Below are 16596 nucleotides of genomic sequence, written 5' to 3'. Positions count from 1 at the left end.
ATATGTCACTGTTTATATAAAATCATAAAGCCATTTTTGGCTGGGAGATGTCAGCGTGCATAAAACTTAAAATGACATCTCCCAGCCAAAATTGCAGTTTATGATTTTATGTAAAAAAATCTTATGCAATTTTGAATACCATAGATATAGTAAGGGTGTTCAAAGTTGAAATCATATTTTTTTCAAATCATAAGATCATAAAATCATAACACTTTTGAGTGATCATTTTTTATGTACCATTTTAGAATTGTTGCTCTTTTTTGAGTGATTGGGAGTTACACATTTTTTTCAGATTAAAATTTTATGAATTTATGGTGTTATGATTTTGTGCAGTCAACTTTGAACACCCCTAGCATTGAAAATTCATTACAGAAAATGGAAATAACAGTACCGTTATTGGACAAAAAAAAATGCAATAACTATACTATACCAATATCTGTATAGTAAAGGCCCATTGTTGTCAGGAATCAGGTTTTTAGTCATGGTCAATTGTATGTGAGGCTTTCCCGTGTGCAGGATGTATCAAATCTATTAGTAGTACAATTAGCAGAAAAAAATGATGAAGAAGAAGTAAATGTTGTAAAAAAGTTTGTATTTAGGCAGTAGTAAAGAATAGATATTTTTGTAACAAGTATATTCTAATGGACATTGGAACAGGACTCTAGTAAAAATAATGCCACTGAAGCATAATCCGTTGATATAAGGGATAGGGAGTTGAAAAATTGACTCCCATGAAGTAATTAATTGACTCCCAAAAGTTGTTTACGTCGCGCGGACAGCCTCTGGACGTCTGTCCCCGGTCCGCGGGACCAAAGTTCGACCCGCGCGCATTTTGGGAGTCGGAAAATTAATTCTACTCTCCAGAATGGGAGTCGGAATTTTAATTTCACAAAAAATGACAGAAAATAAAGAAAAATTTATACCTCTGCACTGGGGCATCTAAAGCCCCCCAAAATTTTACAGCGGCCACAAAGCACTCTGAATAACACCTGATGAGCCTCACGGCATTGGCGCACCCCAGGAAAGGGGTGTGCTACACTTCAAAAATAACTGCGTCAAATGTGAGCAGTTGACATGCGGCAACTCTGAGGAAGCTGGTGGTGTTACACCAGCCTTACTCAAGGTTTGACTCGACCCAAGCTTCAATGCACAGTCACTGTGCACCTTGCACAGTGACTGTGCCAACAAAGGCACTTCTGCATTCATGTGGAGTTACAATGGCAGCTTGGCTTGAGTATCCTGCATGTCAACTGCAAGCAGTTGACCAAGTTATTTTTGCAGTGCTACTGTCTCTAATTTGGCGGATTTCTTTAGTAGGAAATCCGACAAAGCCTTAGCTCCAGTGCCCCAAAGCCCCCCAAAATTTTACAGTGGGCATAATAGCCTCTGAATGGCACATGGTGAAATTCTTGGCAGTCTTAAACCCCAGGAAAGGGGTGTGCTACTGTGGGTCTAATTTGGCGGATTTCCTACTAAGGAAATCCGCCAAAGCCTTTGCCACAGTGCCCCAAAGTGCACCAAACTTTTGGATCATGAAATAAAATACTCTGTAACCAAATGGCTAGCTGCAAGACAGTAACACACCAGCATAAAATAATTTTGAGGCAGCAGGGGCTTTTGGTTATATCTGCTACTAATTGCCTCCACAACAGATAATAGTGCCTCCGCAACAGTTGATAGCGCCTCTGCAAGAGTTAATAGTGCCCGGACACATTTAATAGTGCCTCTGCCACAGTTAATAGTGCCTCCGCCACAGTTAATAGTGCCTCCGCCACAGTTAATAGTGCCTCCGCCACAGTTAATAGTGCCTCCGCCACAGTTAATAGTGCCTCCAACACAGTTAATAGTGCCTCCGCCACAGTTAATAGTGCCTCCGCCACAGTTAATAGTTCCTCCTCCATAGTTAATAGTGCATCCGCTACAGTTAATAGTGCCTCTTTCAAAGTTTGTGCCCCATCCGCCACAGTTAATAATCCTTCCGCAACATAACTGTGGTGGAGGCACTATTAACAGTGGCAGAGGCACTATTAACTGTGGCGGAGGCACTATTAACTGTGGTGGAGGCACTATTAACTGTGGCGGAGGCACTATTAGCTGTGGCGGGGGCACTATTAACTCTTGCGGAGGCGCTATCAACTGTTGCAGAGGCACTATTATCTGTTGCGGAGGCAATTAGTAACAGATATAACCAAAAGCCCCTGCTGCCTCAAAATTATTTTATGCTGGTTTGTTACTTTCTTGCAGCTAACCATTTGGTTACAGAGTATTTTATTTCATGATCCAAAAGTTTGGTGCACTTTGGGGCACTGTGGCAAAGGCTTTGGCGGATTTCCTTAGTAGGAAATCCGCCAAATTAGACCCACAGTAGCACACCCCTTTCCTGGGGTTTAAGACTGCCAAGAATTTCACCATGTGCCATTCAGAGGCTATTATGCCCACTGTAAAATTTTGGGGGGCTTTGGGGCACTGGAGCTAAGGCTTTGGCGGATTTCCTACTAAAGAAATCCGCCAAATTAGACACAGTAGCACACCCCTTTCCTGGGGTGCGCCAATGCCATGAGGCTCATCAGGTGTTATTCAGAGTGCTTTGTGGCCGCTGTAAAATTTTGGGGGGCTTTAGATGCCCCAGTGCAGAGGTATAAATTTTTCTTTATTTTCTGTCATTTTTTGTGAAATTAAAATTCCGACTCCCATTCTGGAGAGTAGAATTAATTTTCCGACTCCCAAAATGCGTGCGGGTCAAACTTTGGTCCCACGGACCGGGGACGGACGTCCAGAGGCGGTCCGCGCGACGTAAACGACTTTTGGGAGTTGATTTATTAATTCTTGGGAGTCGATTTTTCAACTCCCAAGGGATATTCCTCCATCACGATGGCTGCGGGGCTGCTACCGTTCATTTTTGGGTCTTGAGGCGGCGCTGAAAAATGTTGCCGTTTGTTGGATCTACAAGGGCCCATTGGCGTTGAAAAGCTGCCATCGGTACGGGTGGCGCTCCAGCAACTCCGAGCTCAGGACCTCCCAGTACGCGCCGAGTCATATGCAGCATGTCGATCAGCTATAGCGCGCGAGCGCGTCCCGGTCTCCTGGTTCAAAACAGCATTCAAAGGCAACCCACTCACACAACTCAAACAGCAGGCTGTCAGCTCAGTTTTGCTCGATTCGCATCGCTAAATTGGTCCCAGACGGAATCATGTGATGTTGCGGGTTTCCTCCTCCCTTTGGGGCCAACCGATTGCATCGGCCCGGGAGGATTGGAAGAATGGTTCATGGCCACCTCCTATGTACATATCAATGTGATGGTTAATGAGGAGAGACTGTTGAAGGTATACTCATCACATTACAGCTCACGCTAGGCTCACGCTTTTGAATAAATATTTATGTGCTTCATGGTTACCATTGCGTGTAGGCCCAAATTTTTGGCTGCTGATTTCAGCCTCAAAGCCTGTATGTCTCCTGTATGTCAGGAATGCAATCACTAGAAAAACCCCAGTTTCTTTGTTTTTAACTTTGAGGTCTCCAGGGTTGCACCATTGGAATCTTAGAGTGACTTCTTCACTCTCCGGCCCGCTCACGCCCACCCTGCTGCCCCTCCATGGCCGGCCCGGCACCCAACCCAACCGTCCAAAGGTGTTTTCATGACTGCCTGTACAGTGAAGGCCTGAGAAATCATTTTCAGCCACACGAGCCCGCAAGCATTCTCGCTTCTGCTGTATGTATCAGTATCTGCGGAACTTTCGGTACGATTCAAATTCCAATGGGCAACAGATTCTACATACTGTCCGATTCATCATTCGACTGTAGCGTCATTCAATTTCTTCCCGATTCCTTCTCTATCGGTATTAATTGGAAAGCACTTCCATCCAATGGCAGTGCAAAAGTGCATGTGTGTATACGTACATTTTGGTTCGGAAAAAAGTTAACTTGAACAAGTTGTTCAAATTTTTGTCATACATGCAACAAGCCAGAAGAATGAGAAGATCCGTCCACCACGGGCGAGCGTCATAGTGCACCCTTTTTCCATCCCCAGACCTCATCTAGGTGTCTGCATACTGTAAGAAGCAGACAAGTCAACTAAACAGGAGGCATTCAAAAGAATTGTTTGGTCACGCTTAACGAGTCCGAACTCGTGTCAATCAGACCTGATCAAAATTTAAAGTCAAGACTCCTTTGAGTTGTCTACAAAGCATCTCTCAATTTCCCTTTCAAATCTCCTGGTAACACGCTGCTACGTGCCCTGGCGCCTTACTAAGATACTCATTCACACCTACCTCTTCGGTCCTTTCGCGTTACCAGCGCAAAACACCCTAACAAGTTTCCTGACATCACCGTATATATTATACCTTGCTATCCCCGATCCAAGAACAAACTTTTCAACGCCTTGGACGCCTCTGTGTATCATCCCTTGCACCAGATTCCATGACATCCGCTGCACGTCAAGCCAGTTTTGCTGGGGAAAACCTCCAGTATGCAGATGACATCAAACCAACACTGCAACGTAAGTGACCTCCTATCTATATGGCCATGGCTTGGGGCAAACTGTGGCTTGGAGTTTCAGCCCTGGGGAGGCGTGGTTTCATGGCTGTGACGCGAGATAAATTGTAACCTGACTTGTAAACATCTTTCAGGGACAGATTCCAACCCCGAAAGCTTTTTGTACCATTCGTACCCAGCTGTGTCTCCGGCTCAATGTGAACCCGAACCCTCGCCGGCCGAGTACGAAGCCGTCCAACCTAAGCACGAAGATTCCATAGTCAAATACGAATCTCCAGTTAAATATGAGCACTATGATAACTATCCCTTCCTAGCTTTCGCCACCTCAAGCATAACAGCTGCACCAAGCTCCCCACCCGTTCAATGTGCACCTCCTCATCTACCACATGAGACCCTTGTCACTCCATCTTCCGAATCATTTCCCTGCCCAGTACCTTCACAAGTGCAATTACCTCCTCTTTTGAATTCACGGCATGAGCATCCGCAATCGACCTGGCTGTCTCAGCCCACCTACGAGTACGACCAAAGTCGTAGCCCTACTACGGAAGTCATGTATGGGCGTGAGCGTGGTGATCTCTCCCACTGCCTCCGTCTCAACCACCGATCAGCCTCGCACCCTTATCGTCTTCCTGGACCGTACGCCACTTACCATCCAGAGTATTGCTATGCGGCAGTGTCAGATTATCACCCACTCGATGAGTTCAGCTACAACGAATGCCGCTCAAATGCACACCGAACCTTGTACCCTCAAGCCGTTTACCCCGGGGCTGCCACATCTCCTTACGGCTGTCTAGTGCCTCATTCGACCCTACCGCCCGAAAAACCTTTCATTTGTGAAAAATGTGGAGCCAGGTTCAACAGAAATCACGACCTCAAGCGACATACCCGGATCCATTTGGAAGTGAAACGTTCGTAAATCCTAAGCCTATCCTTCGTTAAGTCTCTCGAGAACCGATGGTTGATCAGTTTCTTTTTTTTTGTCTATAGCATTCCCCTGCGGATGGTGCGAGAAAGGTTTCTCTAGGAAGGACGCTCTCAAACGCCATCTGATTGTTAAAGCGTGTTCTGGCTCGAAGGATGTTTCGGTTGAAGAAAGTGTGCGTCGCGCCGAACAAGTGCGACAAAGAAAGTTCGAATCACCTTCCTCATCTCCTACAGAGATTCCCCACTTCTTGAAAAAAAAATCCAGCATTTCCTCCACCGAAACTCGGGCGCCTTGAATCCCCTCTTCTCTCCGACGTGCTCTATTTATACGCTTCCCCTCACCCCAAAAGCTCATCTACGGAAGCCCTGGGCGGACGCGAATTGCCCCACCGGTTTTTGATTTCTATTTTTGTTTTGGACATTGGGTTTTGCATTTTGTATCCAAAGGTGCCAGTTGGTCTTCCAAACCTGGCATCCGTATCAAATACCGACCTCCCAATTGAAAGGCATCTTATATAAATATATACCCAAACAAAACACCCAAAAAAATGTAAATACATTATAGATAAATATTTTTGCACATGATTAAAGCAAATATGTATGTACATATGCGCCTATCGGCAACTTGGGCTTCTATCACCATGGCCCGGATTTCCCAAGGACTCCGGTCCAAATGGTCGCACATGTTCACATACATATTTATGTAATCCACATTCCGCCGACGAACTCGGACAAGTTCAGCCGGGATCGGACCGGATTTTACGCATGATCCAGTCGACCGTTCGGTGCACGGCCTGCGTCTCTCCACCGCAAGACCGCCCACGAGACCCACATCGACGCCTCTCTCGGACACACCATCAACGACACCCAGCACCAGCTCCTCCCCCCGATCTCCACGCTCGCCGCCCCCACTAGGGAATTCGATGTTTAGGAAGTGGCAGGATGCTGTTCATGTACGGTCATACCTGGGCTTCCGTACATTTTTCAAAAACTGTTTCATGACTGGAAACATTTTTTTCCAGCATTCCTAAACTGTAAATAAGTGTTTTGCTGTGCCACGATGGCTGGAAGCATTTCTGTGAGGGACCCCCTACTACTCTTACTTCTTAAACGGTTTTGAATAAACTCAAGAGAGAATATCACCAATGTTCAGATGTAGTAAAGGTAGTTTATCTTCAACGAAGATAAACTCTTGAAAGGGATTTATAGGAATAGGATTTTATTTATAAGGGCTTCAGGATGATGATGATAATGAACAAGAATATCGCGATGAGAGAAAAGGAAAGAGGAAGAGAAACGACAAGACCCAGAGGTAGTTAACAATTTGATCAGACCTCCACGACAAAACAAGCGAATAATAATAAAACACAAAAGATTATTAAAAACTCATTGATGGTCTGCTATAGAATCTCGCATAATAATGTAACTAAGTCAGTACAAAACTGAAAACGTTACAAATTAGCCTAACCATGTACCTGCAACACTCCGGTAGACTTACTCGCCGCCTTACCTTTCTTCCTTTTCTTTGTACCAAATATCTTCTCATGAATCTCTTTAAAAGAACTTAACGAACCTCTCACCGATTCCGGAATGTGCTCCTCCGCCACCCACGTGTCGTTTGCTACCGTGGAACCCTTCCAAGAAATTAAATACTCAAACTTACCCTTCTTAGGAGAACGAACGTCCAAAATAGCCCTCAGTACCAACCAATCGACTACCTCTGCATCGCTGTAATACTTTTCTTTTATCCCATCCAATACCCCACGATCCAGAATACTGTTGGGTGAAACATATCTAACAATCAACAAAACATTAAACACAGGGTGTAATTTCGGATATTCCCTTCCTAAATCTAATTCCACCGCATTCAAACCAGCTACCATCTTCTTCACACGAAACGGACCGATGTAGCGATAATCTAATTTCGAATTTAATCTCCTTGATTGTATAAATTTACGCAAAAGTAAAACATACTCACCTTCTACAAACACCGGCGCCGGCTTTTTACCTACATTGTAATACAAGGATTGTTTCTTCCGCGCCAGCGCCAAACATTCCATCGCCTTTTCCTGGGTCAATTGCAAATCTAAAATGAATTCATCTAAATCCTTACAACCCACAGATTCAGTCATAATGTTGAATTTTGGATGATGCCCGTAAGAAAAGAAAAAAGGAGAAACCCCAAGACTTCCCGAATCTAAATTATTTATTGAAAATTCAGCCATGTCCAAACATTTATCCCAATTATCTTGGTAATAAGAACAAAAATGTCGCAAGTAATCTTCCAATACTTGATTCATCCGTTCTGTTTGACCGTCTGTCTGCGGATGATAAGCGGTTGACAAACCCGACTGTATATTCAAAGAATTCATCAAAGCTTTCCAAAATTCACTTACAAAAGTAGTGCCCCGATCCGAAATGATCTTATTGGGTAACCCATGCAGTTTGAATATATGCTTCCTAAACAAACCTGCCAAAACCAACAAAGAAGAAGCTTCTTTACAAGGGATAAAGTGCGTTAATTTGCTCAACAAATCAATAACTACCAAAATGGAATCAAACCCAGCTGAACTAGGTAACTTCGTAATCATATCCATCCCAATCAAGCTCCACGGCTTGGGTCCCGGAACCAAAGAAACCAATTCGCCTGATTTAGCTTGCCTGCGCGCCTTTACTCGCTGACAAGAATCACAAGACTTTACGTAATCCGACACCATTCGTCCAACCCCCGGCCAAGAAAAGGTGCGCATTAGAGTCGAAAGAGTATGAGCAACGCCGGGGTGCTCCACCGTTGGGGCATCATGATACATTCTAATCAATTTAATCCTCAACGTACTAGGCACTAAAAGTCTGTCTCTGTGAAAATTTAAACCGTCAATACATTTTACGTCTTTCCCTGTCAAATCTTTATCAGTATAATGCTGCGCAAAATAATTCAATAATAATTGATTTGGTCTTTGAAAAGCTAAATCATGAATACCATGAAACCCTACCGACTCCGAGGGAACTATCTCCTCTAACTGCTCCATCGGTACCATCTTATCAACAATGGACTTAGCTTCTGGAATATCCAACCGCAAACCCACAAAATCCTCCCGCCTACTAGGGCCGTCCGCGGGATTTAACTTTCCTGCAATATGATAGATTAACATATTAAAATTATCTAACGTCAAAGCCCAACGAGCTTGTTTAGGAGACAAATATTTAGCGGTTTTAAAATACAATAGATTAGAATGATCCGAAAAAACCTTAACTGGTTCCACCGTCCCCATTAGCCATGCTCGCCATTCTTCGCAAGCCTCAACAATCGCCAACAATTCTAAATCGAAAATCATCCAAGAACGCTCTCTGTCTGTCAACTTCCTCGAAAAATAACTTACCGGTAAAAGCCTGCCTTGACCATCTGGTTGGCTTAAGACCGCTGCAATCGCAAATCCTGAGCTATCCACATGTACATAACGAGGTTTATCAAAATCGAAATGAACTAGCAACGGCTCGTTAACAAACAAAGACTTCAATTTCACAAAAGCTTTCACAGACAATTCAGTTTTCCAACCCACCGTATTACCTACATCACCCTTTGTCAAAGACGTCAACGGGCCCGCAACATCCGAAAAACCCGGAATGAATTTCCTATAAAAGTTCGTAAATCCTAGAAACTTTCGAAGTTCTTTCAGATTTGACGGGTAGGGCCACTGATTTATCGTATCCAACTTCTTAGAATTCATCTTCAATCCTTCTTGAGTAATATCAAAACCTAGAAAAGTGACCTTGTCACAAAAAAACTCACACTTATGTAACGACGCCTTCAAAGAATATTCTCTTAGCTTCGACAAAATATTCCTGAGATCGGCTAAATGTGAAACTGCATCTCGAGAAAAAATTAAAATATCATCAATATAAACAAAACAACACACCTCTAAGTACTCACGCAACACATGTTGTATGAATCTCTGAAAGGTGGCAGGCGCGTTTGCCAAACCAAAAGGCATGACCTGATACTCATATAGGCCCCAAGGAGTCCGAAACACTGTTTTCCACTCATGTCCCGGCGCCACCCTCAGAAGATTAAAGGCCGCTTTCAGATCTATCTTTGATAAAAACTTACACCCGTGCAAATTGTTCAGCAAATGCGAAATCACCGGAAGAGGATATGAATCCCTAACCGTCATACTATTCAGTAACCTATAATCCACGCAAGGACGGTCAGCCTTACCCTCCACCTTCACATAGAAAATAGGCGCTGCAGCCGGAGATGAGGAAACCTTAATGAATCCTTTCTTCAAATTATCATCAATGTAATCCTTTAAAGCGTCTCTCTCACTCTTGCTCAGGTTGTACATCTTGCCGAATGGTGGAATAGCATTGTCTTTAAGATTCACTTCGCAATCAAAAACTAAACGATGAGGAGGTAGGGAAGCTAAACTATCCGTAACAAACACATCAGAGAAATCTTTCAATAAGCAACTACCAGGCGCTTCATCAATCGTAGAATTAAAAGAAAGACAACCATTTATCACAATGTCATTATCCTTCCCCCCGATAAATGTATTTGTATCTCTGAGCCAAGTGCTCCCCAAGATAACACGCAAAGAAGATAAACAAGTTATATTCAATCAAACCCGCGATTCTAAAAACTTTCCGTCCACAATCGGTACCAAAAGAAAAACCTCCACGTATGAAGTTACATCGCCTGAAACTGCAGTCGAACCATCGAACGATCGTATTGATAATGGCTGATGCAGTCGATGAACTTCTAAACTCTGTGAAAGCGCGAAAGATTGATCAATAAAAGAATTAGACGCTCCAGAATCTACCAAAACTGAAACATCAACTGTAGAATTATTCTCGACTATCATTTTCCCATCATAAGTAGGGCGATTACTTAATGGAGAAACCTTAACATGATGAAATGGCTTACATTCGTCATGTTCCTCCTTACTTAATTCGCGGTTGAATAACAATTCAGCCACTGTGAGAGTTTCATTTGAGATTGCATCCACATATCAAACGCCCCCATACTCCGCCCCCGGAGATTGACTCAACGAAATCGAAGGCGCAGAAATGGACTCGTTAGGAACCGATTGATTTCGCTTCTTCAAAACCGGTTCATCAATGACTTCTAGATTAGATTCGCGTTTCTTCCCTCTGTCGGAATAACGGGGTCGGCTCGAGTCCAAACAATTTCTGTCTTCACGCAAAGAGCCTCCCCAACTCTTCCAAACAGCCAAAATAGCGTCCTTCTTTAACCAATCGTCCTCCTGAATAGGGCAACCCCGTTTTCTGTAATGTTCTTCATCAAAAGTATTCGCGCAACGAATGCAAATCCCACGCCTGCGAGCCTCTTCCCTCCAAAGGGGATAAGTGAATCCCGCTTCCGCCGACATGACATCGATGTCCATCGGAACCTGTTGATTACTCTTCGGTGGAGGAGCCACGGCAGCAGACGACGCCGGCGGGACTGCGACTTGGTATTCAATTGGTGGTGCAGGAGCCGATCGTCGGTGATTCAATGATGCCACTTCTCCCGCATCCGGGGCCAATTCCACAGCACGTTCTTGCTTGTCTTCCAAAGTCTTGATGGTCGACCAGCCGCCACGAATAACACCACACTCATGAATCTTGGGATTAACCGCAGATTGATAAAGAGCTACCAAGGTTGAGTCAGAATAATCTACCAGATGCAAATACGAATTAAACTCAATGTTGAAGTCAGTGATCGACTTAGATCCTTGACGGAGGGCGGCCAGCTTTTCTTGTGCTTCTTCTTTTTCTCGATGATTCGAAAAAACGGATTCCAAACATTGAAGAAAAGATTCCGCAGAGTCAAGATCCTTGACAACAAATTCGGCCAAGGAAGAAGCACGAATCGTCGGCAACCCCAACGCCTCTGCATTCTTCTTCAATAATCCACGCCACTAGTTGTAAGAAGGACAGTCGTCCCCCAAATTCCCCGACGGAGCGCGAAAATAAGAAGTGATCCAGAGAATCTTTTGTCGTTCCGAAGAAAAATGATCATGGAACTGCGCAAAAGTGTCTCTCATCTTAGAACAAAACCGGTAAGTCTCTTTTATATTTCCTGAAAAATAGATATGCGCAAAATGAGGAGGTTGGGGATGAAAACCTGACGTCTGTCGAGATGTCGCTTCTTCCAAATTTGTAAGTCGTGAATTAGTTGAATTTGAAGCTGTATTGATAGTATTTCGAACTTGAAGAAATTCCTGCGCATAATGAGACTTCATTTGGGTGAAATCATTAGCGAAAACCAATAATTGAGACAAATCCTTGATGGTTGCATCGTTCCGTCGAATGGTTTCTTCATTTCGTCTTGCCTGAAGCTGAAGAGAAGCGATGGCTTGAGAATTCGCCAAAATAGTTTGATCACGATCCGGCAAACTGTTGACATCGAGTCCCGCAATGAGTCCCGAGACCGTATCCTCTTGTCCTCTAGGCAAAGAACGACTACCTGTGAAAGTGTGATCGCCCGTGTGAAGAGGAGTGGGCGAGTTGGAAAGCGGAAGAGATTCAATTGGTCGAGGTTCGAAATCCGCTGGAACTGGACCAAGAGGGGGGAGAGATCGTTGAGCTGTATCTGAGATCATGACGTTCGGTAACGGGCTTTGAAAGGGAGTAATAAATTGTTGAGTACTCTGGTGAAAAAAAGTATGTGGGTTGGGAGAAGAAGAATCCGGTCGTGAAGATTGTGGATTAGGAGAAGGAGGAAACGACATGCGCAACGGAAGAACTGGAGAGGAGTTATCGGACATTTTGTGAAGGTTTGAGGAAGAAGATGGAGAAGTGAAAACCGCCGAAAACGTGTAAAACTGAGGATGGAGTTTGAAAGTTTGACGACGAAATTAAGGATGAAAATGAAAGGTTGATGACGAGAAGTTTGAGGTCAAAAGTTGAAAATTTGATGACGAAGTTGAGAACGAAAAATTGAAGGTTGGATGATGAGGGATGATGAGTATGAAGATTGATAGTTTGATGACAATGATTCCGGAAAGAATATGGGATTTGATGAGAACAACTTTATGAGAACGACGATAAAGTATATTTAATAAACGAAGTGATTGATGAACGATAATTGTTCCGAGGGTAAAATTTTTTTCTAAATTCTAAGGATGATGATTGATTTGATTTGAAGATCCGAATTCGCCAAATATTTGAAAAAGATCGCGATATAATTGTGAGGGACCCCCTACTACTCTTACTTCTTAAACGGTTTTGAATAAACTCAAGAGAGAATATCACCAATGTTCAGATGTAGTAAAGGTAGTTTATCTTCAACGAAGATAAACTCTTGAAAGGGATTTATAGGAATAGGATTTTATTTATAAGGGCTTCAGGATGATGATGATAATGAACAAGAATATCGCGATGAGAGAAAAGGAAAGAGGAAGAGAAACGACAAGACCCAGAGGTAGTTAACAATGTGATCAGACCTCCACGACAAAACAAGCGAATAATAATAAAACACAAAAGATTATTAAAAACTCATTGATGGTCTGCTATAGAATCTCGCATAATAATGTAACTAAGTCAGTACAAAACTGAAAACGTTACAATTTCCCCTCCACCCAAAACCTTTCACTTCAGTCGCAAGAGGGCCGTGGTGTACATACATGAATGGACATGGTATGCTCAGTTTGACATTCAAAACACCAGAGCGCGTCCTGCCCACTCGTACTAGCTCAAGTAAAACTTGAGGTTCAGTCAAGGCCCCTCGTCCAATCCATAATTCCTCTCAATCCCAACCGAGACAAGATCATGATCATGGACACCAAATTTTTATTTTACATTGCTCTCCATGCGCTAGGGGCCACTCGGCTGTTACTATGTGCTCCTATGGAGGAATTGAGTGAGATATCTGCGTACATCTCTCGCTATATTTTCACTTCGACTGACTTGCTCATCACAGAAGTACAGATAGGAGCGCCAAGTGGTAGGCACTCAGCCGGGAACTTTTTCAACGGTGCAGGGCGCATTCCGTCTGCCGTAGGTGAGAGGCAGGGTACCGAAGATAGTCGCTCGACGGGCCAAGGTAAATATTAGCATATGTTGTTTTCCCTTGAGAGAACTCAAACATCCTACTGATTAGCCATTCATGTATTAAGCAGCTATCAGCAACATCCTAGAATCACAGGGCCTCCAAAGACCAGAGGACCATAGATTCCACCCCATGCTGCTTGAGTACTTCAAGAGCAAATATGAAACGAAAATCGACCAGGAAGGTCTAGTTTCGATGGAAGAAATTATCAGCCTGCTCGGTAAAATATACAACCAGGAAGGTGTCGCCGAACCAGAAGACATTGTCATGTTGATAAATCACTACGAGGGACTTACCAAGTGGGCGATCCGACGGGCGTCTGAAGACGACACCTGGGCCCTAATTAACGAACTGGATTTCAATCTGCGTAAAGTTCTACGACCGTATCAAGCGGTTAGCAAAAGCACCTCACAGTTAAAGCCAGATCCCGAAAGTATCCCAAACAAGACTCTTGCGACACTCAAACAGCAATTTGATCAGTTCAGCTACAAGAAAAGTTTAAAACTCCTAAGATCGATAATCGGAGCTCACCATAAAATCGAGAAGCAGAACGGCGTTGCCAGGACGAAAGACATCCTCAACTTAATCTTGTACCACCATTGGCATATCCGCTCGACCTGGAAACGTGCAAGACCTAACCGAGAGTACTCACCGGAGCGCACGCATTACATTATGTACGTTGATAGTGCGCGTGGCATGTTGGCTCGAAGTCTGCGCACGATCCTACGTCCATCAACAGGCCTCCCCGACACCGCGCCACGCGAGATTCTTGCGGACCTCAAGGGGATGTAAGCCGGTTTCAGCTCCATGGACGGGGCAAATATTCTTGAAAAAATGGTCGAGATTATGAATCAGATAGATGCACATGGAGGTGTTGCGAGCGAGCAAGAGCGCGCCGACGCACTTGCGCTAAAAGAGCCTGTTGAAGCCTGGGTGGATTGGGCGAACAAACCCGGCTCCATCGATCACCTGCTGTACACCTGGCACCTTCGCAGGGCTCTCGCAAAGGTCTGGAAAGCTCTTCTTCCTTATGTTGAATGAAATCCCCTGCAAACCCCGTGTTCTGAGGAGGACGCCTCCCGGTATTTTCGTGGATTACAATGTGCCAAACACAGAACTTTCAACTGAAGAGAAAACAACACACACAAGCATATGAAAAAAAACTCGTCAATTACTCAAGCTCTCCTTGCGAACCGTAGCCAGGCTCATACTTTGCTTTAGTATCCAACTCTTGCATCGGCTTTCTTCTAGTTATCTTTCCTAATTTGGGGCTCAGATACATATAAATTTATGGTTATCTCTTCAACGGCCGGTGCTCTTTTTTTGTTGGTGTTCTTTTGTCTGTAGCGAGCCATGCGCACTCCACCAAACCAGGATAAGCGTGGTAATATGAGAAAATTGAAAGGCGAAAATGCGCCCTTTGCCGCTGCAAGAGGATGAGATCAACTGAGGAAGAAACGAATCAACAATGATAGGAAAAATTAGACGAAAACAATACTCCATAGATGTGTTTTTTTGGAGTATTTTTTTCGTCTAATTTTTCCTGAGTGATGAGTGACAGTGACAAACAAAGGGCTAGGGTACTCACTGGCGCCTTGAAGGTAGAATGGATGGGTGGGCGCCGCCGACCAGGGATTGGTTGCAGAGCCCGATAATATTTGTCGCCTCAGAGGCTCTGGTCAACCCAAACTTAGGGCCCAATTATAAACAGTTATCGAAGTTTTATTGTAATATATTCCAAACTTGATTCAAAACAAAATCTCCTAACTTTTTGTGACAAATACAGGCCCAAATATGTTTCAAAAAAGCCTTGATAATTATGTACAATTATAAACCTGCGGGCCACACAACAGGAATTCCAAATTCCTGGCCAACACCACCTGTTCCGCCCGCCCCGCCCAATCTGTGTGATAACCACGACCGCACGGCCTCACCCAACCATACACAATCAATTGCTGCAAATGATCCCCCCTCCCCTTGACCCCACACCTATTCATATGTATGCCATGTAGCAATGGCAGCAACTCCAGCAAATCCCAGAACAGTGGGATCATTGGCTGTTCTATTGGCCCTGCTTGTGCTTCGCGGGGTGGGTCCTGGGTTGGCCATCTTCGTGGTGTTCGTCATGTGAAGATGAGTGGTTGCGGAGGGCCCGCCGCTGGACAAGTGCGCTTTAAGGCTTATTTGGACACCCGGCCAAAATGTGGGTGCGGTCATACAGTTCCAGTCTATATTAGCCGCACGTTTTGCCCGGGTTTTTTCCTTGTGTCAGGGAATGGATGGTCGCCGGGATGGCCGTTGGTACTTCATGACCCTAATCATTCATTGAGTCTGACCCGATCAGACAAAAGTCCCCCTGGGTCAGCGGGTGTGAATCAGAGCTCAGGAGCTCAGGTGATAATCATGACTCAGTTGTTCCTCACAAGTCCGGAAGTGGAGTGATCCCGCCGGCTGCTATACTATGGGTAATTTCAGCGACTCGGATGAGACCTGCTTGCTAAAATATCTTTGCAATCAAACATAGAGAAATAGATACAAAAGTATGCGCGCGCGATAGAATTTCTCCTAAGTGGGTCTTGCCCCCAAGTTCGCCATAAACGCAAGCATGGCCGTTTGAAAGACCTGGCGGGATTGCTCCTGGTAGGCCTGATCCGCCGCGTGCCGACGGGCGTCCTCTGCACACTCAAGCCTGGCCTCTTCACGCTCCGCCTTCCGGTCGGCCTTGCGTTGACGCTCGTTTCCCTTGGCAATTGCCAGGGCGACCTCTTGATCCGCCTTGCAATCTGCCTCGCGAGCCCGTTCTTTGCTCTCTGCAATTGCAATGGCCGCCTCCTGATTGAGTTTAGCGGTGCTCAACACTTCCAGACATACCGGGGCTTGCGGGGTGCCGGACGGTTGAGGATGACTCGCCATGTAGTTTGTCCCGGGGCCGGGCCCGACATGATTGAGGCTGGTGGTGGAGCCGCGAGGTATGGGCCGGAGGGCTGCTTGGGGGTTGGGGGAACATATCCGCAAGCCAGCTGGTATTGATAGTCAGCTAGGGTTGTTCCAGGAGGTGGGCCGTTTGAAGCGTTCATCGCAGTCGAGTTATTTTTGGGAGAGCTGAGATTGGATCGGGTTGGTTGGATACT

The 16596-nt window shown here is 44.8% G+C and overlaps 3 protein-coding genes across 3 annotated transcripts; 2 read left to right on the top strand and 1 right to left on the bottom strand.

The window, feature by feature from the left end:
- Positions 1-4416: 4416 nt before the first annotated feature.
- Positions 4417-6346, top strand: PtA15_8A175 (uncharacterized protein; the record flags this gene model as incomplete). Its single annotated transcript, XM_053171576.1, has 4 exons — positions 4417-4495; positions 4671-5399; positions 5479-5588; positions 6230-6346. The coding sequence occupies 4 exons, from the start codon at positions 4417-4419 to the stop codon at positions 6344-6346; spliced, it is 1035 nt and encodes a 344-aa protein (XP_053022826.1).
- A 7251-nt stretch (positions 6347-13597) lies between these two features.
- PtA15_8A174 (uncharacterized protein) lies at positions 13598-14257 on the top strand (the record flags this gene model as incomplete). The annotated part of the gene is made up of 1 exon (XM_053171575.1): positions 13598-14257. One exon carries the CDS (start codon positions 13598-13600, stop codon positions 14255-14257), a length of 660 nt encoding a protein of 219 aa, XP_053022825.1.
- Positions 14258-16030: 1773 nt separating this feature from the next.
- PtA15_8A173 (uncharacterized protein) lies at positions 16031-16378 on the bottom strand (the record flags this gene model as incomplete). Its single annotated transcript, XM_053171574.1, has 1 exon — positions 16031-16378. One exon carries the CDS (start codon positions 16376-16378, stop codon positions 16031-16033), a length of 348 nt encoding a protein of 115 aa, XP_053022824.1.
- Positions 16379-16596: the final 218 nt, after the last annotated feature.

This window comes from Puccinia triticina, chromosome 8A (genome assembly GCF_026914185.1).
Source record: "Puccinia triticina chromosome 8A, complete sequence".
NCBI classification, from domain to species: Eukaryota; Fungi; Basidiomycota; class Pucciniomycetes; order Pucciniales; family Pucciniaceae; genus Puccinia; species Puccinia triticina.
This window is presented reverse-complemented; position numbering and strand designations above follow the sequence as displayed.